At 40.2% G+C, this 23,238-nt stretch overlaps 1 protein-coding gene and 1 non-coding gene across 2 annotated transcripts in view; both read right to left on the reverse strand.

Annotated features, from left to right (window-relative positions):
• SUCLG1 (succinate-CoA ligase GDP/ADP-forming subunit alpha) overlaps positions 1-21,946 on the reverse strand; it is a 35,952-nt gene extending 14,006 nt beyond the window's left edge. Inside the window, exons 1-5 of the mRNA XM_004007255.5 lie at positions 21,825-21,946; positions 11,355-11,458; positions 7,548-7,664; positions 4,125-4,337; positions 3,929-3,986 (exon numbers count right to left, since the gene is read on the reverse strand). Of these exons, the coding sequence (XP_004007304.4) occupies positions 3,929-3,986; positions 4,125-4,337; positions 7,548-7,664; positions 11,355-11,458; positions 21,825-21,921 (589 nt within the window). The 5' untranslated portion in view covers positions 21,922-21,946. The remainder of the gene's footprint in view (positions 1-3,928; positions 3,987-4,124; positions 4,338-7,547; positions 7,665-11,354; positions 11,459-21,824) is intronic.
• TRNAS-AGA (transfer RNA serine (anticodon AGA)) lies at positions 1,770-1,841 on the reverse strand. The gene has a single exon. It is a non-coding gene; the product is annotated as a tRNA-Ser (tRNA).
• Positions 21,947-23,238: the final 1,292 nt, after the last annotated feature.

Below are 23,238 nucleotides of genomic sequence, written 5' to 3' on the forward strand. Positions count from 1 at the left end.
ATGTACTTCAGAAAATCAAAGACTCCCCCCTCAAAAAAAAAACAAAAAACAAAAACTTAAAAGCAGCAAGTGAAAAATAACACCTTCCTATACATGAAAAAACAACTCAGATGATATCAGTTTTCTCATCAGAACCCATGGAATCAAGAAATGGGTCAACATTTTTTAACTGCTAAAGAACTGTCAACCCTAAATCCTGTACCCAGTGATGTTAGTCTTTATGAATGAAGGGGAAATAAAAACATTTTCAAATGAGGGGAAAGTAAAGAATTTGTTGCCAACAGTTCCATCATAAAAGAATGGCTAATATATTAATAAGGTCTCTGGAAAGAAGAGAAATGATATAATCAAGAACGAAGAACACAATAACAAGCAAAACAGGGACAGTTAAAAAGACTTTCTCTTGAGTGTCCTAAAAGGAAGCAATAAAACTATCCCTATCTGTAGATAACATGGGTTGTCTAACACAGAAAATGCTAAAGAATCTACCAAGAAACCCCTAAGGTCTACAGCAATATGGCAAGATGTAAGATAAACAAAATTAGTTGTATTTCTGTACATTAGCCACAGGCACATGGACGCCAGAATTAAAATACAATAAAATTTACAACGGTTTTCAATAAAAAGAAATACCTAGTGTAAATCTAACAAAACACACAGTGGACTTTTATATTAAAAACTAAACAATGCTCATGAAAGAAATCAAAGGCAATCTTAGTAAATGAAGATATACTGCATTCATGGACTGGAATATTCAACAGAGTAAACGTGTCTATTCACCTGAGATTGACATACAGATTTAACACAATTTACATAAAAACCCTGACAATAAATTCTGTAGATAGAGACAAGATTACCTTGAAATTATATGAAAAAGTAAACTAGAAAAGGCTAAAATAATTTTTAAAAGAGTGAAGTACAAAAAAGCAATCCATCCAATTTTAAGAGTTATTATTTCAACAAAGTATTAAAGTTGTGCAGTACTGATGAAACCCAGAAATAGATAAACACAAATAAGATGTTTACTGACAAAAATACAAAAGCAATTCAATGAAAGAAAGATGATCTTTTTAATAAATGGTGCTGAAGCAACTAAACACATATAGACAAAAAGAATTTTGATCTAAATCTCATGCCTAGAAAAATCATTTGAATTGGACTATGGGATTTAAGTGTAAAACTACAAAACATTCAGGAATTCACTGGCAGTCCAGTGGTTAGGACTCTGCAGTCTCACTGCTGAGGGCCTGGGTTCAATCCCTAATCTGGGAACTATTAATAAAATCCCACAAGCTGCTATACAGCACAGGCAAGCAAATAAAAATACATAAAACTATAAAACTTTCAGGAAAAAATAGGTACTTAAGGCTAAGTAAAGAGTTATTAGACTTGAGGTCAAAAGCATGTTTCACAAAAGAAAAAAGTCAGTAAGTAAGAGTTCATCAAAATGAAAAAACTTTTACTCTCCGAAAGATCCCGTTAAAAGCATGAAAACACAAGCTATGGATGGGGAGAAAATATTTGCAAGCCATACATCCAACAAAGTACTAGTATCTAGAATATAGAAAGAACTCTCAAAACTCAACAGTAACCAATTAGACCAGGGGCAAAAAAACACAAAGAAACATTTCACTGAAGAAGATATAGTGAAGTGGCTCAGTCTTGCCTGCCTCTTTGCAACCCCATGGACTGTAGCCTACCAGGTTCCTCCGTCCATAGGATTTTCCAGGCAAGAATATTGGAGTGGGTTGCCATTTCCTTCTCCAGATCTTCCCGACCAGGGATTGAACCTGGGTCTCCTGCATTCTAGGCAGACACCTTACCGTCTGAGCCACCAGGGAGGAAGATATACAGATGACAAACAAATACCCGAAAAAATGTTCAGTACCGTTAGCCATTAGGGGAATGTACATTAAAACCACCATGAGGTATCACTGAACACTTATCAGAATGCCTAATATAAAAACAGTGACTATAAATGCTGGCACGGATGCAGAAAAACTGGATCACCGGTACACTGGTGATGGAAAGGTAAAACAGTATAGCCATGATGGGTAATAATTTGGCAGTTTCTTAAATAACACACAACTGTTATCCAACCCAGCAATTGCACTCCTGGGCATTCATCCCAAAGAAATGAAGATTTTTTGTATTATATAAAAAATTATACACAAATGTTTATAACAGACTTACTTTTAATAGCCCCAAACTGGAAACAATCCCAGCATCTTTCAACACGTAATTGGTTCAACAAACATTTGTACCCTAGAATACTACTCAGTCATAAAAAGCAATGAACTACTGATACAATAATCTGAATGAATCTCCAGAGAATTATACTGAGTATAAACAGCCAATCTGCAAAGGCTACATACCATATGGTCTCATTTATATAGCATTTCTGAAATTTAAAAAATTTAGAAAAAAATATAAGAGGATTATTAGTTTCCAAGGATTAAAAAGGGAATAGGAGTAGGAAGGAAGTGGATGTAGCTATAAAATGTTAAGATGAGGGATTCTGGTAGTGATGGAAAAATTCCCTATGTCTCTGTCATAATGTCAATATACTAATTGCGACACGGCGTTATCGTTTTGTAAGACGTTATCATTGGGGGACAGTGAATAAAGGGTACACAGAGATCTGTCTGTATTATGATTACATGTGAATTTATAATTATCTAAATATAAAAAGTTTAAAATAAAAATTTTAAAAAGATGTAGGAGTCTAGTATGTCACATGAGGTTGACAGTAAAAATTCTAACATAAATACAAAAATACTGCATCATTAAATATCAATTTGGAATCTAATCACTTTCTACAATTATACTCAATTAGCTTTAGCTGTTATACAATTTTAGTTATCATTAACACAAACTAGAAAGCCACTATATTATTGCACTGCTATTATATCACATGATGTCCCAATCAGAAATACCCAAGGGACTGAAAATTCCTTCCTTTTCCTAAACACTTAGCTTAAGGACTGGAAGTTAATGAGGCTTCTGAGAATATTAGTACTGGTATCAAAATAGGAATAGTTAATACCAAAAAAGTCATCTTTTCTCCATTACCTCCTTGAAAATCTTGTAGTGTCAAAAAAAAAAAAGAAAAGAAAAGAAAATCTTGTAGTGTCATGTATTTCTTTCAGGCGAAAATTTTTTTAAAGTCCTCTAAGTTAAAGGCAGTCTCCCAGAGGACTTCCTCATCAATGTGTTATGGCCATCTTGAGGACCAAGGTCGAAAGAACTTTCCTAAACTTCTCTTAGCTGTTTTTGAGGTTTATGGGCCCCTCAGAAAGCAGGGTAGTGATCAGAAAGGCAACTCAGCACAGGACCCATAAAGCCTAAGTACAGAGTGACTGGAACATTCATACATTGATAGTGGGAGTTTAGAACACAGTCTCTTTGCAGATCTATTTAGTAACTTCTTATAAAGTTGAACATACTTTGACCCTATGACTTAGCAATTCTACCTGTAGGCATTGTACACAAAAGAAAGGAAAACGTATCCACAAAAAGGCCTGTACACAAAAGTTTACTTTAACCTTATTCATAATGACTCAAACCTAGAAATAACAGAAATGTTCATCAATGGGAGAATGGACAAATTGTGATATAATCACTCAATAAAATATTACTAAGTGATAAAATTATGGATACATGCAAATACATGGAAGAATCCATAGTGTGCTTGAGAAGGAAAAGAATCTCTTTAAAAAACCCGAAAATATCTTGATTCTGTAGAATTAGTGTTCCTAAAACATTAATTCAGGACACAGAATCAATTCACTATAAAACTTTCAAGGTAAACTCTCTTAAAATTGAATGAATTAAAATGAATTTGATTTGTACCATCAAATCTCTTTGTGAGTTTTGAGCATAGGGGCAAGAAATTTTGTTTTTTAATCTCTAAGAAATACATACTCACCTACTCTTCCTTTCTTGTGAATATGGCCAGGCATGATGCCAATTTTGCATTCTCCAGGCTAAAGGAAAGTAATTGACAGTATCAGAAAAGTGAAAAAAATCTGAACTCTGAGATCATACACAAATATACTTGGACTGACTCACAGTTAGTTAGCCTTCAGAGGCTAAATCGGGCTCGTTTCGTTTTGTACACTCACATTGATGACTCCAGGGCAGTTCGGCCCGACCAGCCTGGTCTTTCCCTGGCGCAGCAGTTTGTGTTTGACCCGCACCATGTCCTGCTGTGGGATACCTTCGGTGATGCACACGACCAGGGGCACTTCCGCCTCGATAGCTTCATCGATGGCAGCAGCAGCAAAGGGAGGAGGGACATAAATGACAGATGCTGTTGCCCCAGTCTGTTCTTTGGCCTGAAACATTAACACAAAGCACTTTACTATAGGTTCAGTCAGACACTTTGTAAGACAAACTCAATACCATGGTTTTAATGATATCACGGGATCAGGAAAGGACATCACCAGGAGACACTCGATGTCTTCATTCTTCCCATTAACCAGTTCACTCTGCTGTCAGAAAACAGCAGAGTTAAGTGCGGCCTCCTCTCTGCCCCAATGGGACACCCCTTGAAAACGGAAGGTTCTATGGCCTGCCCTTCCTTCAGGCGCTGAGACAGCGTGTCAGCACACATGAAAGCACTGGCTGGCGTTCAGGTCCCCTCATTCCCGGGCCACGCTTACTTCTGTTCTTCTGCAAGGCACTTATTCAGTACGCAAGGCCCTGCACCTCCTCAGCAGAAAAGGACTAGTGAGCCCCAAACCTTGGAACTCAGCTCTCAAACATGTTTTTAAAAATATTATCAAACCATGGAACGCCTACGGTGGTTAAGAATCTGCCTTCCAATGCAGGGGACTTGGGTTCAATCCCTGGTCAGAGAACTAAGATCACACATGCCACGGGGCTAGAACTAAGCCCATATGCTGCACCTCTGAGCCCACGCACCAAAACTACAGAGTCCACAGGCTGCGACTAAGACCCAATGCAGCCAAAACAGATAGAATTTTTTTAATTAAAAAAATAAAAATAGATCAAAGAATAAATATTATCAAGAGGAAGCAAAATGAAGTGGTTTTATTCCCAGCTGCCAATTTTTACTCTAATGCATGCTGATTAGAAATAAACTAAAATACACATGCATAAATAGCCACAGAACAAGAATCGGTCACATAAGGTTAAGAGTCTACGCTACCTCGCCCCTCACAACGCAAGGCACTCAAAGACCACCAATGTGACCACTGTTCTCTCTGTGATCTTCTATATATTTTATACATGTATCAATACAGATGTAGCCTTCCACCCACTTGCACATGTGGCCGTGACTCTTCTCCTATAACGGAAGCCCCTTGAAGACAGACGGTCAGTGTCTCTGACTCTCCAAGAGAGGCAGCACCTATTCTGTGAGAGGCCCTGAGAAAGACTATGTAACCCTGCCTGCTTACTACACCATCTACAAATCAAGATGTAGAGGCCAAGAAATATTAAATAACTTGCATGCGGTATAGAGCTCGGAAGTGGCAAAGCCAAGATTCAAACCTAAGTAGATCTGATTCCACAGCGTCAGTTCTTTTCAGCTACAGCAGGCTACCTCCCTATAAATGTCAAAATGTAGCTTAATTAAGATATAAATAAAAACATTTTAGAAGGCTGTGCCATGAGATTTTAAATGGATACAAATACCAAGTTACAGAACGTACAGGTACAGCTGGAAGGGGCAGAAGTAACAGATAGTGTCTTTGAGAATCATCCCAAACTGATTGCCCATGTTCCCAGAGGCCGAGGAGCTTTCTCTACCACATCCCTAATAAAGAGAGGCATCTTGACAGTGACAGATGAACAAGTCAAAGCATGCTGACTTGCTGAGGGTTAAAAATAATTGAAATCAATGTTTTAAAAACTATGTTCAAGATGATAACAGGGAAGTGGGGACCAAAGGAAAAAACTAGGTTAGAACCAACAGAAATGACATCATAGATGTGCAGGTATTTTATGGAAAATATATCCCATGGGTTCCTACCTCTTAGGGATACAAAGACTTTCAGAAGCTGGACTATGACCACAGGGTCTGTGTCCTCAAGTAATACTACATGAAAGGTAACCATTCCACTCAGAAATCTCTTTGTAAGAGCAGAACAGGTGAAAAATAAATAGCATCTGTCAAAAAACTTACATTATCTTCCAAAAGCCATATCTATTTGTATCAAATGAATAATAAATAAACTGCTAGGAATAAAAACTTTTTTTAAAAGGAAAGCAAAAAAAAGGCTCATGACAAAAGTCAAATTTAACTAGGAAGTTTTAAAAAATGCAAAGCAAAACTTTAAATGATTATTCTACAGAATTTATGAATTTTTTACTCTCTAAAATATGATACACTCAAAACACACATACACATATATAAATACCCTATTTTCAAGTTTAAAGTAAAATTCCAAATTTGAATATTTGTTTTATCCTTTATCTTAATTTACATTAAAAATTCAAATTACCTCAATTTGAAGTTAGTATTCCAAAAAGAGAGTAAATCTATAAATTTGTACTTTAAAAAAAATGAAAGTCTTTAAAACATGCCTTAAAAGTATATTTAAGAAGAAGGGGAGTGCTACATTTTTATTTTTTAACCTCAATACATCAATCCAAAGTACTAAGTTTATTTCTTTGATTTTTTAAAAATTAAATAGCCAAGAATATATACTATGGCTTCTTTCATAATACTATTATTTTTTATATATTCATGTAAGTGTAGAAAGAGAATGAAAGAGTATACACTGAGCTGAAATAAGTTCTCTATGAAGACAAAATCCAAGAAGTGGAAAACACCATATAAAACTTAACTGTACATACCTTCATATCATCTGACTTTGTGCCATAAGCACGTATTAGCCTTGTAACAAAGAAAGTTTAGCTTAATGTCATTCTAAAAGTATTGAGAAATCAGCAAGCTGAGGAAGAGACCAGGCCTCTGTGAGTTGCCTGTTGGACTCTATTCCACACAGGAACACCACCCACTACTTACTTACTCTGAGCCAGGTTAAGTCTGCCACTGATCAGCTGTGAGACTATGTACAGGACCCTCAACCTCTGTAACTGCCATACCCTTGTCTTTAAAATAGGGATGATAACAGCCCCTACCTGGGGGCTTGTGGTGAGGCTTGAATGAGGCCCTGAAGATGAAGCACCCAGCACAGTGCCTGGCAAAGCTCCCACTAACACTGAGCGATGGGGTCGAGCATGGATGCTGACATGCGCACTTCTAACAGCCCAGAAGAAGAAATGGTAAGGAAAGAAAAACAAGCCAAATAGAAGCCAAGCCACGGCACTTCTTCCCTGAAGAACTGATGTATGCCTATAAGCAAAAGTGACCCAGGCTGCGGAGAGGACATCCTGAGCCTACGTGACTAAAGTGAACCCACTCGTTTTTACCACGGTTCAAACTTCTCTAGGTTGCTGGAATTTTAGAAGGCAAGTGACTCTTCCAAAAGGGGCACAGTTAAGATCTTGAGCCAAGGTGTGCTGACTCTTCCCTGGGTTTTTTCTTCTTGCCAAACTCAGGTACCATTAATTACCTCCTTCACAGTGTTAAAGACTGGTAAGCCCAGGTGCGTCTTGCCTCCTTTCCCTGGAGTCGTTCCTCCAACTAGTTTGGTGCCATATTCCAGTGCCTGCTGGCTGTGAAAGGTGCCCTGAGAAGGAAAAGCACAAGACTAGTGAGAAAGGCTGGCTGGGGAGCCGAAAGGCAATCTTCAGCAACTTGGAAAAGAAAAACAAATATGTTGAGTATCTGCTGTCTGTTATTGTTGTTCAGTCAGTCGCTAGGTTGTGTCCAGCTCTTTTGCAACCCCATGGACTGTAGCACACCAGGCTCCTCTGGTGTGCTAGAATTCCTCTGGAATTTCCTAGGCAAGAATACGTATCATCCCCTTCTCCAGGATCTTCACAATCCAGGGATCGAACCCACATCTCCTGCATTGGGAAGATTCTTTACCACTGAGCCACAGGGTAGGAACAGCCATATTTCCAAGCATCCTCATCAACTTTCTGAACACAGCTTTCAACCTTGAAGCAAAACAGGTCTCTGCAGAGCCAAAATCACTGTTTTGTGTGTGTGTGTGTGTGTGTTTTTTATAGGAGGTCTCTTTTCACTCTGTTTTCAAATTTAGCTGGTGATCAGAAACTCCCTGGTGTTGATCTGAAAAGAACATCTCCTTCTCACTGCTCCTCAACCCCTGATGTCCTCACATCCCCCTTCTACTCACCACTCCATAAAGGCAGTGATTTCTATCTACTTTGTTCACTGAGAAATGGCACCCAAAGCAGTTACATACAGTAGGCACTCAGTAAATAGTTGTTGAAAACCAAATGGATCTACGCAGTCATTCTATGAGGACCAAAAAATGCTGAGTCAACTACTCAAGTTCTGTTAAAGCATAAAAACTGGGGCTTTAAGAGGGACTTCAGAAATTTCCTGATTTCAAAGTCTTCATTCTTCAAAACAGGAAACCTAATCCCAAGCACATTAACTGACTTATCCAGTCGATGATGGAGTTTTGTAAAGGACCACAGGGCAGTGCTCTCGTTAAAACAGTACCATTCAAAGTGTTATCTGTAGACTCTTATGGGTGTGCAGTGAGGTAAATGCAAAAAGAGGGGGGAAAAATGACAAAAAAGAAGAAAGAAAAAAACAAGAAAAATCTAATAAAAAAAATAAGTGAAAATGTCTGCAAATTTTTATAGCAATATGACATTGCTATGACTTACTGTATTTTGTAAAAAGTACTGCTCTGCAATAGAGTGTAAATAAAAAGACACACCCAAACTGGTCCTTCATTCCAGACAGTTAAAGAAGCACTATGCTAGACTACTACACTGCTAAATAAATTTAAACGGTCACACTTTTTAGTCCTAATGTAGTGCTGAACAGGGATGACAGTTCCTATTAATGTCCTTGTTTCCGTTAGTTTTCTCATTATTACCATCCAGTGTATGGTTAAAATAAGAATAGTTTTAGTCGCTCATAACAGCCAGTACAAGAAATATCACCCCTTGGGAAAACGGCATGGTTGGAATCTGCTCTGAAATACAAATATTCCTCATTCATATGTGCAACAATGTGCACAGTGGAAAAAAAAAGAACTAATGAGACAAAATTTACCTTTTCTATGGAGATAAACTCTAAATTTCAGACTTCATCATTCCCTAGAAGCAGAAACTTAACCAACAAATAGACAATTAAGGCTCCCAGTGAATGAGAAACAATGAATTTGCCAGTAACTAAGACACTGAAACCAACCTTGGATTTCAATATTTAGGTAAATCATCATCTAATTTAAGAAGCAGAGACAGTTACAAACAGTGCTTACAGCACAGACAATGGTTCTTTAAAAAAGGCAGACGTTAAAATGTCGTGTGCTCTGTTTAGTCACTCAGCCGTGTCCAACTCTTTGCAACTTGCAACACCATGGACTGCAGCCCACTAGGCTCCTCCGTCCATGGGGATTCTCCCGGCAAGAATACTGGAGATGGTTGAAGCTTAGCAAATAGAAAAACAACATTCTATATAATAAATTTATGTGTGGAATTTGGGTTAATCAAACATTTAATTATATGCCAATAAAACTAATACATATCCCCAAAGGGACTGAATATGATTTTAATTGGCAGAAGAATGATAAACTGTACTTCATCAGCATGAAGCATCAGCTTTCTTTAAAAGGTATGTATGTGGAAGTGGTATTCCTAAAATACACAGCTCTCAGAATAAGTGAACCAATTTTATCTATGAACAAAATTTCAAGGTTTTGGGTGTTTATTCGTTGGCAATGGCTATTTTTTAAAAATAGTAGGAGAATGGGAGAAAAAGAAGAACGGTCCACTGCAATTCACATTTCTGTGCCCAGAAAAGTCAAAAAGCAGAATGACATTTCACATGAAACAACTTCTAATCAAAATTCATTTTTAAAAAAAGAGAAATAAGTTTAAAGCAATTCTTAAGTACTTTAAAAAAAAGTTATAGAAGTTTGGATATTTGAGTATCCTCCTGTAGATCAGGAGTTGGTAAAGTGTGGCCTGAGGGATCTGGCCAGCCACTGGTTTCGTGAATTAAGTTTCACTGGCATACAACCATGTCCACTCACTGACGTATTATCTGTGGCTGCTTTTGCTGTTCCAATGCTATGGAACAGTTGTAACAGAGACTGCATGGCCTACTAAGCCTAAAATGTTTACAATCTGGTCTTTACAGAATAAACTTGCCAATGCTAGATCACCAAAATATTGCAGAATGAATATATAGTTCTTTTAATCACAGAAAAATCATTAAATTACACAAAAATCACTCATCACTTTTATTCTGCCATGTCTCCCTTAATAACCAAGGAAGAGACACTTTGGGTTAAGGTTAGGGATTATCTTCTAATAAATTTTCTAGCATTCCTTCATATTAAAAAAAAAAACCTGTGCATCTACTGCAGTAGGACTAGCAATGTGCACAAATGTTTTAAAGGCAACTTGGTAGCAGCTACTAGAATTCTAAATACACAGAACCTCTGACACCCAATTTTACTTTCAGGAACTTATTTAACAGACACATATGTATGACATATATTATATACTGTATAATACACTTTCAATATATATATACACATATATCCAGAGAAAGAGAGCACATCCTATAGAATAAACTTTGTAGAACGCCTATTAGGTAGTGTTTTGTATGAGTAAGAAAAGTATCTAGAAGGATACATGTTAACTTGTTATCAGAAAGACTTCCAGGGGAGTAGAATGGTAGGAAGGAGGGAAAGGAGAGTCTTAGGTCGCACTTTAATGTGGAATCACATCACAGATATATTTAAACTTACGCAAATTCTATGATGCATGCAGAGGATAGGGAGGCAGCAAGGCCTAAACACAAGCCATCTACCTTGTTGTTGCTGTTCAGTCGTTAAGCCATGTCTGACTCTTTGTGACCCATGGACTATAGCATGCCTGGCTTCCCTGTCCGCCACTATCTCCCGGAGTTTGCTCAAGTTCATGTCTATCTACTTTACTGAGTGCTTAATTAAAGAAACAGTGACCTGTTCCAATGTTGGAGAAAAATCAGTTGTGTTATACTTGCTGAAAGAAAACATGTGGGTTTCCAACAAAATACTATACTCCTAGGGAGGGATTTTCGAGGTAACAAATACAATTTTTACCTGATTATAGCACCTAATCCCCTCCTGAGATACAACCCCACTGCTGTAGTGTACCCCTTTCTGCTACAAACATGTATTATGACTTTCGTGATATTAAAAAAAAAAAAAAAACGGACAATACTTCAATGTTTCTGTATCTCTAATATACATTTAAAAAAACAAAAATCTTGATACACATACCTGCTTACCAGTGAAACCCTGGCAAATAATCTTCGTATTTCTATCAACATAGAGATGCTTCCGGGAAGTTGCATAAGAGCAATGCCGAATTCCATTCTGTTGCACTGAAAAGTAAAGAAAATATGACACATTACAATTTTTTCCAAACTTTTGGACTACGGACTTAACCTAGTGACAAAAAAAAAAATCCTCTAAAGAGGAAGCTATCACATGATGGCGGCAGCTTTCAATGTCACTTTTTAAATAAGACATATTAAATATAAAAATTGATTAAAGAAACAAAAAAGAGACACTGTTCTTCAGAATCCCCTTTCTACTGAGAACCCCAATCTTGTAGCTTTTTCTGAATGAAGAAAGGAGAGGTTAAGTTTATAATTTTTATTCCTCAGAAAGAAATCTGGTGCTCAAATAGCTCAAATTAAAAATGAGGTATCACTCTAATACTCTTTACTAAACAGCCATATGCTTTCCCTATTTGACCCACCATTTTTAAGCCCAACATCTCTAAACAAAAGATGAGCTAACAGGCCAGCTTTGTCAGAACTACTAAGAACTACTCTGCAACTCATTCCCTGGTAATAATATTAACATTAAATGTTAAGTCACAGAATAAGGGCTTCCCTTGTGGCTCAGCTGGTAAAGAAACCTGCAATCCAGGAGACTTGGGTTCGATCCCTGGGTTGGGAAGAACCCTGGAGAAGGGAAAGGCTACCCACTCCAGTATCCTGGCCTGGAGAATTCCATGGACTGTATAGTTCATGGGGTCGCAAAGAGTCAGACACGACTGAGCGACTTTCACTTCCATAGAATAAAATGTGTCTAAAACATAATCCAAAAATTACTCAAATTTGGTCTCTTCTGACGTAAGATTCAAGACTTCACATCTAAAAGAAATTGGGAAAATAAAATAAATAGGAAAAGGAGATGAGGGAGAAACATGTAAAAAACACCTGAGTTAATTACACCTCAGTGAAACTGAGAAACTTAAGTAGCTCCCAGAGCCAGCTCCCTGTATTTCAAAAATCAGTAGGAAGCAGAGCACAGACAAATTAAAAACTGTGGGCTATCTTCTAAATCCCCATCAGAGCCCCGAAATTCTGTCTCCGTGGTCCACCTTGGCCCTTTTGAATAGCTAGCACCTACCACTGAGGTAGCCCATGAAAGTCAGGTCTAGAAAAGGACATCTATCTCATCATAAAATTTGTCCAGAGTCCACTCACCGCTTTTTGTCCTGAATCACAGCTCACATCCTCCTAAGCCCTCAGACTTCACAACTGATCTGCTTCTGGCCCTTTGAGCAGCCCTTGATTCATCTTCACTGACCTCACATGTAGCCCACCAGGCTCCTCTGTCAGAGGGATTTCCCAGGCAAGAATACTGGAGTGGGTTACCATGCCCTCCTTCAGAGGATCTTCCTGACCCAGGGATCAAACCTGTGTCTCCTGCATTGGCAGGCAGATTCTTTACCACTGAGCCAAGTGGGAAGCCCATACTTACCTCAGCTTTCAACAACTGAATTTTGGAGTCCCCTGTATCTCGAGGGAAGAGAGAGGCCTGGAATTCACCCTGACCAACCCGGAGAGAAGTATTCTGTGTGCACACAGATGAGCTGCATTCTTGGACTAGACGAGGGGCCCCGAGGGAGTGATGAGGGTCAGTCCTGGCCCAGTGAGCATAGCTAAGCACCTGAACCCGGGACAGTAAACAGGAACTGTGGCCTGAGAGCCCACTCTCACCAGTGCTTGCCCTTGGTTCTCCCAGCTGGAGATGCAAAACCACAGAACTCATAGAAGAGCTTTTCTCCCCTCTGCTATGCCTGGCAGAACTTGCCCCAACAGTCCCTCCCACTCCTGGAATATTCAACACACAGCCCATCTGTCAGGAGTTTTCAGTGAGGAAAAGTACAAGATCTGATTCCAAGAACAAATAAGATGAGGAGCCAACACTTGCTTTCTGAAGGTACAGTTCTGTCCTCCACAAGTACTCTTACACTCCACCTTAACAAAGGCAGTTCACTTCTCCTTCCATGGGGCAGGAGTGGCCCTGTCACCCTGAGAAAGGACAGGTCGGCCTACATTTGTAAAGCATGGCTTCAATATCAGTACAACTCCGATCATTACCCTCTCCTACTTCTTCTTCTACTCCAAATCTCTAAGATCAGCTTCATGGAGCCCAAGAATTCACATCACCAGTGCTTATAAAAACTGGTGCTTATAAAAACTACATCTGCAAGGGTGATGAACAGCAGCTCACCTCCCAGATAACCTTGGGGCCCTTTAGTACTGCTTAGCCTATGTGATGACCCTACCATTCTACAGCATCTAGAGAAGTGGATCTTGGGAGATCTATCATGTACATGTGGGTACATGAACTCTCCCCTTTCACTGTATGAGCTGATACTAAGGCTTCAGGTAAGCTGGAACCAACAGACTATCGTCACCTTTGAGCCAACCCCAAAATACATGTTCAAAGATAAGGAAATGAAATTCTGAACACAATCTGCCCCAACAAGAAACCTGTACAATGCCAGACAAGGTATCACTCATACTGAAATAAGAGGAAGCAAGAATAATCAAGCATTTATGAAACTCAAAGGAAAACCTTGTGTTGCCCAACAAGCCATGATGTTCCATAATCATTAAAAACGCCTTTTTAATTTGAGAAAACAGAAGACGAATCTGCCCCCTTCGCTGGCCCTTTACACCAGTCGCACTCACCCAACTGCCACAGTTGTAAGGAGGACCCCAGACTTCCACCACCCCAAGCCACCATAACACAGGTAAAGACAGGCGGCTCTATATTTAAGGCAGAACCATAATCGAATCAATGATAAATCTTACCACTGGTGACATCAGAGAATCAAGGAAATTCTTCTGCTTTTGCCATTTGTTTGCATTCAGATGGACATAATGCAAAATATACTTATATTCCTAGTAAATCTCACCAAATTTTAAGTTGCATACGCCATTTTCCTTGGAGAAAGAAACCTGGAGAACCCACTCCAGTATTCTTACCTGGGAAATCCCATGGACAGATGATCCTGGCAGGCTACAGTCCATGGGATCGCAAAAGAGTCAGACATGACTCAGGGACTGAACAACAACAATGTCATTTTCCTAATTCTTCCCCACCATAGACAATCCAAGCTCAGACTCACAGGCTGCAGACTCCCCAAGGAAAGCAGCGTCTCCTTTTCCTCACCACTACTATACCTCTTCACCTTTCCTCCCAACAATTCCACAGTTCTCTAATTTGGACTGGTAGAGAGCGCAAGCTACTAGCTGCTAGAAACATTAAACCTGTCAGACTGGTCATTTTCTTTCCCTACTTGATTTCTTCTCCATCCAAATTCTCAATCAAATGCCCTAAATAATGACATTTAAAAAAAAAAAAAAAGCTTATTCTATTTCTGCTGTCTTCAATGGTCTGTCCATTGCTTCAAGAGGCCTAATCATATTTTGGTTTTAAATACAAACCTGATCTCTATAATAGAGTACCCTATTTCCTAAAAATAAATCTAGAGCATAGGGCATACTTTAGTCAAACTGTCTGACAAGTATTTCTCACCTTTCAATGAGTCAGTGTACTCATTCTCCTAAGAATTTCACATGCATTGATTCATGTAAGTTCACATTTAAATAAAATGTTATGTGGTGAGGAATCTGAATTTTCACATGACATTTGTGACTTGTGAATACAATGGGGTGTTTGGAGGGGATCTGAGATTAAGAAGAATGGAAACGAAATACTTTCATGTGGTGTCTAATTATAAGCTCCACACCTGCAGGCTAAAGGGTGCACACATTTTGTTACTTCCTTTACCACATTATTTCTAAGCAAAATTATTTCTGGCTACGTTTCTTTTGGGGCTTCCCAGGTAGCACAGTGGTAAAGAATCCGCCTGCCAATGCAGGAGAAACAGGAGATGCGGGTTCAAATCCTGAGTCAGGAAGATCCCCTGGAGTAGGAAATGGCAAGCCACTCCAGTATTCTTTTTTTTTTTTTTATTTTTTTTTTCACTCCAGTATTCTTGCCTGGAAAACTCCATTGACAGAGGAGCCTGACAGGCTCCAATCCCTGGATCGCAAAGAGTCAGACACAACTGAGTCAAACACGACTGAGTCAGACCTGACCGAGTGACTGAGCACACACACAAGTTCCTTTCAGTGTCATCTAAATATCTTCAAAACTTCTAACTGTAAATTCCATGAGTATAAGGACCATGTCTTGTACCTGGCATCTCCCATGGCATATGGTACATAGCTGTACAAAGCACATGTACAGGGAATGTTCGAATTTCAGGACAAGAGATGGGATCTATGAAAAGAAACACATATAGAACTAAATATCAAAAGTTCCATCTCTTTTTGTGTGAACTAGAAAAATGTCAATCCATTACCAGGAAAAGAGGGGGGAACATCCTGTATCTATTTTTGTACATGCAAAGATCATTGGTTTCCCAATAATTTGTATAAAAAAATCCAGTCCTAAATACTACTAGCCGTCCTCAATGCTGTTACAATCGAGTACAAATTCCATGCTAACCAGTTCTGTTTTTAACAAATGAAGTACAGGAAGCAGTAATGTAATACAAACTGACTATTCCACTACAGGAGAAGAGAAAAAACCTAAGCAAAACATAGCGCAGGCAGAGTTAAAGGCAACGACCCACCACATGTGACAGGAAAGGAGGAAGATCATAGCAACCTGAGCAACCCAGGGGCCAACAGGAAGGAGGGGACAAAAGCCCAGCAGAAAAATAGACAAAGGCCATAAACAAACACAACTGGTGACAGACAAATCATAAATCAACCTATGAGAAGATAATGACTCAACTAATGTTATGGAAGTGAGTATTTTTCATTAAATATTAGGGCAGCAGGAAGGCCTAAAGTCAGCCACCAGGCAGAATTTTCCAGTGGTGAAGGCCTTGGGACATCTCCAGGGAATGTGGTGGGGTCACCTTCTCTCCAGGTTCTCAGAAATGGGCCAACCTAACCTTGGGACTGCCTCTCAAAGCAGCTGAAAGCACAACCAGGAATCAGACAGGCCTGGGTTTGAATTTATGGTCTGCCGCTCACCAAGCCGGTGACCTGAGGCAGGTCTTTTGATCTGCCCTGGCCTCAGTCTTCCCTTCTGTAAGTGGAACAACAGCTGCTCACGAGGCTGGGATGCTGATGGGAGATGATGCCTATAAACTGGGTAGTAAAGTACCTAGTCCTCCCTAAACTGGGTTCACATCCTATATAAGCACAAAGGCCAATCATTTCCTAAAAAGAGAGAACATACAATTCATATTTTATAATCAAATAAGTCAGAAGGGTTTTACATTCTCAGGTATAACCTATATATGCTTATATGTAAATATACTAATCCACGTCTATGTAAAACATTCAGTAGGAAGACATGTACTAGTAAATTTTTACCATCTGAAATATTTTTAAAGATGCAGCCACACTGTAAAAATGGGGATAATATTATACACCTCACAGGCAACATAAGAATTAGATGCGATAATAATATAGAGAGGACTTTCCCGGTGGCTCAGACAGTAAAGCGTCTGTCTACAATGCAGGAGACCTGGGTTCGGTCCCTGGGTCGGGGAGATTCCCTGGAGAAGGAAATGGCAACCCAATCCAGTATTCTTGCCTAGAAAATCCCATGGACAGAGAAGCCTGGTGCAGGCTACTGTCCATGGTGTCACAAAGAGTCGGACACGACTGAGCGACTTCACTTTCTTTACTTTTCTAATATAGAGAGCATGCAGTGTAATAACTAGGGTAGAGAAAGTGTGATTTCACTACTGGCTATTTATTACTGACAGAGAATGAAAAGACCAGACTGCTTTGAGATATTCATTGTGCCAGGCTCTCTCCCAGATACTAGAGATTCAGAGGTAACAAGATAGACTGAGGCCCTCATGAAGCTTCCTGAGATATAAACATTAAACAAAGAAACACAAAACCCCAACAGTGCCAACTGTAATAAAGGCTATGAACGGAAGAGACTAAGTAATCTGAAAAAAATGTGTATCAGCCAGCCACATGCAAATCCTCTCCCCACCAGAATGACCACGCCATCCACAAGATGGCTGTGGTGTAGATGCAAGTGTGGCCAAAAGCAGCTGCCCACATGGGACTAAGACCACGGATGGTGCTATGTGACCAGTACTGTGCTCCTAACCAGTAGCCTGAGACTATTCATGAAAATACTCCCACTCCAACTGCTCTCTCAAACTATGCTCTTGTTGCTCGCTCATTTATTCAGGTATGTACTCCTGATTTTAACAAATGTACACTGACTAATCATATGTATCATGCATCTATAATATGCAGACTATTGGGGTCCCTACCTATAGGGCCTTAAAGTATAGCAGAGTAGCTCAGCAGCCACTTACTTCTAAACCCCAATCTACTATTCAGACGTGAAATTATACATTCATTTTGTATTTACTTACAGATGAAGTATAATGGGCTCTAAGTACTATATTTCATCAAATCTAAAACACTACCAATTTTAAGAAGTGCTATTAAGAACTAATGTGAAGAAAATGCTGCCAATTTACTGTAAGATACCATCAATTATAAGACATCCCAATTTTAGGAATGTTATTAATATATTAAAAAATGCGGGTTTATGGCAACAAAATGCCTGCCTTCCCCTATATTTGGAGAAATTACTTTTAATATCCTCAACTAAGTTTTATGGAAAAACAAGTTTGAGGTCAGATAATCAAGTCACCTTCTCATGGCTACACTGATACATTTAGATCAAGGCCATACTGTATTTCTGAAATAAAGATTTGGTTCTTAGATGCAATGACAACAGGTACTAGTTATCAGAAACAGCACTGTTGAGGGTCCCCTTTTCCAAACTACACTTCTAAATATCTTCCCAATTCCCGAAACAGGACTGTACAATTCGGCAAGCACGTGGAAAAGGCAGATGACACCTCTAAGTAGAGAAGTAACCTTCTCAACAAACCAGTGAGGTTGCCAAAGAAAAAGAAAAATCAGAACTTCAAAAAAGGAGGCTCAGTGTATCACCCAGCATGCACGTACTAGAAAGGCTGCTGCAGAGTCAGAAGACCTGAGCTCTGGTACCCATTCTGATACTGGTGAGGAAAAACTGGAGTTTATTTCCATATTTGCCAAACAAAGGAACAGGACCAGTTTGGCTGTACGGTTCACTTTTTGGCATCAAAACGCCTTACTTCTGAAGTTAAAAAAATACTGGCTCTTGAATGGACATTTTTCCAAAGAATATATACAGATGGAAAACAGGTAACGTGAAGAGGTGTTCAACATCACTAATTGTCTGGGAAACAAACAAATCAAAACCATAGTGAGATTTTGCCTCACCCCTGTTACAGTGGCTATCACCAAAAAGACAAGAAATAATAAGTGTTGATGAGAATCTGGAGAAAGGGAACCCTTGTGTGCCTTTACTAGGAAGGTTATTGGTGCAGACACTATGGAAAACACAATTGAGGCTCCTCACAATATTAAAAACAGAACTGTCATCTGACCCAGCAATTCCACTTCCAAGTATTTACCTGAAGGAAACGAAAACCACTAAACTGAAAGGAAGCCCCATATTCACTGCAGTACTGTTTACAATTACCAAGATATGGAAACAACCTAAGTGTCCATCGACAGAAGAGTGGATAAACAAAACGTGGTCTGTATGTCAATATGCACACAGACACACAGCATGTAATATTATTCAGCCTTAAAAAAGAAAATCTTGCCATTTGTGACAACACACATGGACCTGGGGGGCATTACACAAAGTAAAATAAGTCAGACAGAGAAAGACAAATACCAGATGATCTCACTTACATGCGGAATCTTAAAGAAAAAAGCAGAGACACAAAACCTGAGCTCACAGGTAAACAGACTGGTGGCTGCCAGAGTTGGAAGGTGAAAGGGCAAGTGAGGAAAGGGGGTCAAAAGACACAAATTTCCACTTATAAGTTATGGGTATGTAATGTACAGCATGGTGACTACAGTTGCTAATACTATATTGCACATTTGAAAGTAGCTAAAAAGTTCTCATCACAAGAAACAAAAATGGGAAATTATGCATGGTGATAGACACAGATCACAGTAGACAGACATTACAATACATACAAATATCAAAACATTAGGTTGTATACCTAAAACTAACATAATGTTTTATGTTGATTATACCACAATAAAGATTAAAAAAAATACTAGCTCTTGTTCCCTATTTACTTCTCAAAGACCCAATTTATAGGAACTACTGGCTTGTGTTTCAAACAATTTTGCACTACCTTATACTTCTTGAAAGCTTTCACTATTTCAATTTCAAGGGTGCTAATAAAATCCTTAAGCATTCTCATGGGAGAAATCCTTCTTATTTTTCATTTTATTTTCTCGCCACACTTCAACTGAGTTCTTTCTCTCTTTTCCTAAGGACTGTTCTTTTGGTTCAAGAATTTCTAAATATTCTAGGCTGCCCTCAACAGGTCTCTCAGAGGCATCGACAAGCATCTGGAGTTTTTTCCTAATTCAAATCAACACTGCAACACTTATGACCTTCAGCACAAAGCGTGCATTAAAACTTAAAGAGAATAAAGGGGACAAAACTCCACAGTAACTCTAGTTCTACTACCAACCTCAGAGCCTAAATAATTTGATAAAAGTTGGCAAGGTGCTATTGTTGTGGCTGTGATTTTTCTAGTAAGAGGAATGTGACATGACAAAAGATGTGGGAGATTCAGAGGTTCCTACCGCTGAAATAACAACCCTGTTATTTGTAACCTCTCTAATATAAAAGATAACCTTGGTTTAGATCTCAGACCTTTAGTGACAAGGTAATCACATGACTAGGATAACTCCAGGCCATGCCAGCAACAGGAAGCTAAACTAGATGACCTCTTAAGGCCTCAGGATCCCAAAGTCTAGGAATAAAGAATAAAGAAGCTCAAGTTCTGTGAGAACAGGATCGTTAAGTATTGCTAAGGGAGGATTCAAGATCTTAATCTTTCAGACACTTTCTTCTTATAGACTCTGCTCCTAAGACAGCAAACCTATCTGAGGCAAGGATTTTTCAGAAACTCAGAAACGCAAGAAAGACATGGGTATAACTAATTCCTTTTTCCTTACTGCCTAAAACATCCTTGATTATCCTTTAAATTATGTAATAAAAATCTCCAGAAAACTCTTCCAAAGAAACCCAACTTCTTCCTACTTGCCAAAGTTTGTCCTCAGGTGATCTGGTAGCTAAGTGTAGCAACAGAGTATACAATCATTGTTGTATACTTTTAAAATGTAATTTCCTCAAGAAATGAATCATCTCATCCAATATTCAGTACCAGCAGCAGAACTAGCAGCAAAGCAGAAAAAAAGGAGATAGAAAAAACTTTGGTTGAGTACCTATTTCATCCAAGGAGCTTTATATAAGTTGTTCCCTTTATTCTGCATGGTGAATCCTGGACTTCATCATTTTTAGGATGCCCTTTTTTTTTTTTTCAATTTTTCTTTTTTTACATTTCTTAAATCAGGATGAGACTGACAACTAATGGTGTGTCACAATTTTAATTAACAATCATTTCCCACTGTTAGTGGCAGACAAAACAGCAGCACATCTTGCAAGTGACACTTGTCTCAGATTGATTAAAATATGGTAATGATTTCATGGAATGTGAACAGAAACTGAGAAACAGATTTAGAAACACCCCCCAGAGTTATTACCTAGACTGTACAGAACCAGGCAGACTTCAAACTCTGATGTGGCTGACTCCAAAGCCTTTTCCTACACAACCTATCTAACAAACACAGAGACTTTGAACATAGTAAGAATTTTCAACAGTCAGCGTTATTAGCAACCTTGGGTGTTTTCAGGAACTGAAGAATTCACACAGCCTGGTGAAGACACTACAACTAAGTTGGTTAAGGTCCTAGCCAACCCTAAGCTTGCAGTTTTCTGGGCTGTGCTGACTCTAAATACATCCTCCTGCAGATTCACCTTACAATCTAAGGAAAGGACAATTTAAAAGTATAGGACCGTCCTGTACAAGGCTCAGCTTGACCCTCCAATTTCCTACCGATTTCTTGCCCGTACTTCTCAACCCACTCACCCTCCCAGAGACTTCATCCTGGGCCACATCACTTCTCACTTTCCTAAAGAGCCTGTCCAGATGCCACCCCCATCCCCCACTCATCGCCGGAGGATCAAGGGCGTGCAAGAGCCAGACACCGCGTCTGCAAGGCTCCCAGACCCGAATCCTGGCTGAGTCGCTCTACTTCCCCACTCGCCAGCAGACCAACAGGTCCCCGCCCCACATATCAAGTAAAGCTTCCTCCGTCCCCGGGGGTCCCAAGCTTGGGCCCTCCCCCGAGATCCCGCCCCGAAGGGCCCAGCCGCGGCCTGGACCGCGGCGCCGGGCCAGGTGAGGCGGGGAACTCGCGGAGGCTCGGAGGACAGAGTCCCGGCCGGACTCACAGAGGAAGGCGCGGGACAGGAGGCGGGCGGCGGCGAGGCCGCTGCAGCCAGAGGCCATGGTCGCAGCGGCACGGGCAGCGGCGAGGGCTGCGGTCATCCGCCAATGACACTCCCAGGCCCCCGAGGAAACTGGCGGGGGCCGAGGTGCAAGGAGGAAACGGGTGGCCAGAGAGTTCGCCGGTATGAATTTCCCTACACAGAGGCTTTTTCACGCAACATTCGTCCTCGCAGGTAGAGAAGAAAAAGTCTTCTTAACGGAAACATGGCCAATAGCTTGGCTTTTCCCCGGAAACGTGGCTTTGGCCCGACAATAATTACAACTGGCAGCTCAGGGGACACCCCACCGATGCCGGTCGGCGCGGGGCATTGTGGGAAATGTAGTTCAATGGGCGCAGTTTGTGGAAAGTTTGGGTGGGGGCCTGCGGAAAGGGAAGAAAAAGAGAAAAGAGGGAGTCAAAGCCACCGGCACGGTGTCAAAAGGAGTGAGGAAACAGTGAAACGAGGTGCAAACAGCAATGCAGAACCTTTCCAGGCCCTTTCAAGGCCAAGATGCAGACTTCCTTAATTTCCCTATCTACCATATGGAGAGGGTGTTACCCTTGCGAGGACCATCGTTACCAAAGGGAACGATCAATCTGAACTCGTGCAGTGAAGACGAGGATGTGACGAGAAAGACGAAACGCTACCTTCCTGGCATCTAACTTCTTGGAATGTGAAGCTTTTGGTTAAACAGGCTATTATGAAGCCTATAGAGTGCCTCTCCTGGAGATCCCGGAGGACTGAAGTTAAAGATCAAATGAGTGTTAGTCATTCAGTCGAACTAAGTGACTCAGCCGTGTTCGACTCTTTAGGACCCCATGGACTGTAGCCCGCCAGGCTCCCCAAACCATGGGATTCTCCAGGCAAGAATACTGACATTTCCTTCTCCAGCGGATCTTCCCCACCCAGGGATCAAACCCGGGTCTCCGGCGTTGTGGGCAGATTCTTTACCAGCCAATCAGTTCAGTTCAGTCGCTCGGTCGTGTCTGATTCTTTGTGACCCCAATGAATTGCAGCACGCCAGTCTTCCCTGTCCATCACCAACTCCCAGAATTTACTCAAACTCATGTCCATCGAATAGGTGATGCCATCCGGCCATCTCATCCTCTGTCGTCCCCTTCTCCTCCTGCCCCCAATCCCTCCTAGCATCAGAGTCTTTTCCAGTGAGGCAACTCTTCGCATGAGATGGCCAAAGTATTGGAGTTTCGGCTTTAGCATCAGTCCTTACAATGAACACCCAGGACCGGTCTCCTTTAGGATGGACTGGTTGGATCTCCCTGCAGTACAAGGAACTCTCAAAACTCTCAAGAGTCTTTTCCAACACCACAGCTCAAAAGCATCAATTCTTCGACGCTCAGCTTTCTTCACAGTCCAA

The sequence above is a fragment of the Ovis aries genome, chromosome 3, assembly GCF_016772045.2.
Source record: "Ovis aries strain OAR_USU_Benz2616 breed Rambouillet chromosome 3, ARS-UI_Ramb_v3.0, whole genome shotgun sequence".
NCBI classification, from domain to species: Eukaryota; Metazoa; Chordata; class Mammalia; order Artiodactyla; family Bovidae; genus Ovis; species Ovis aries.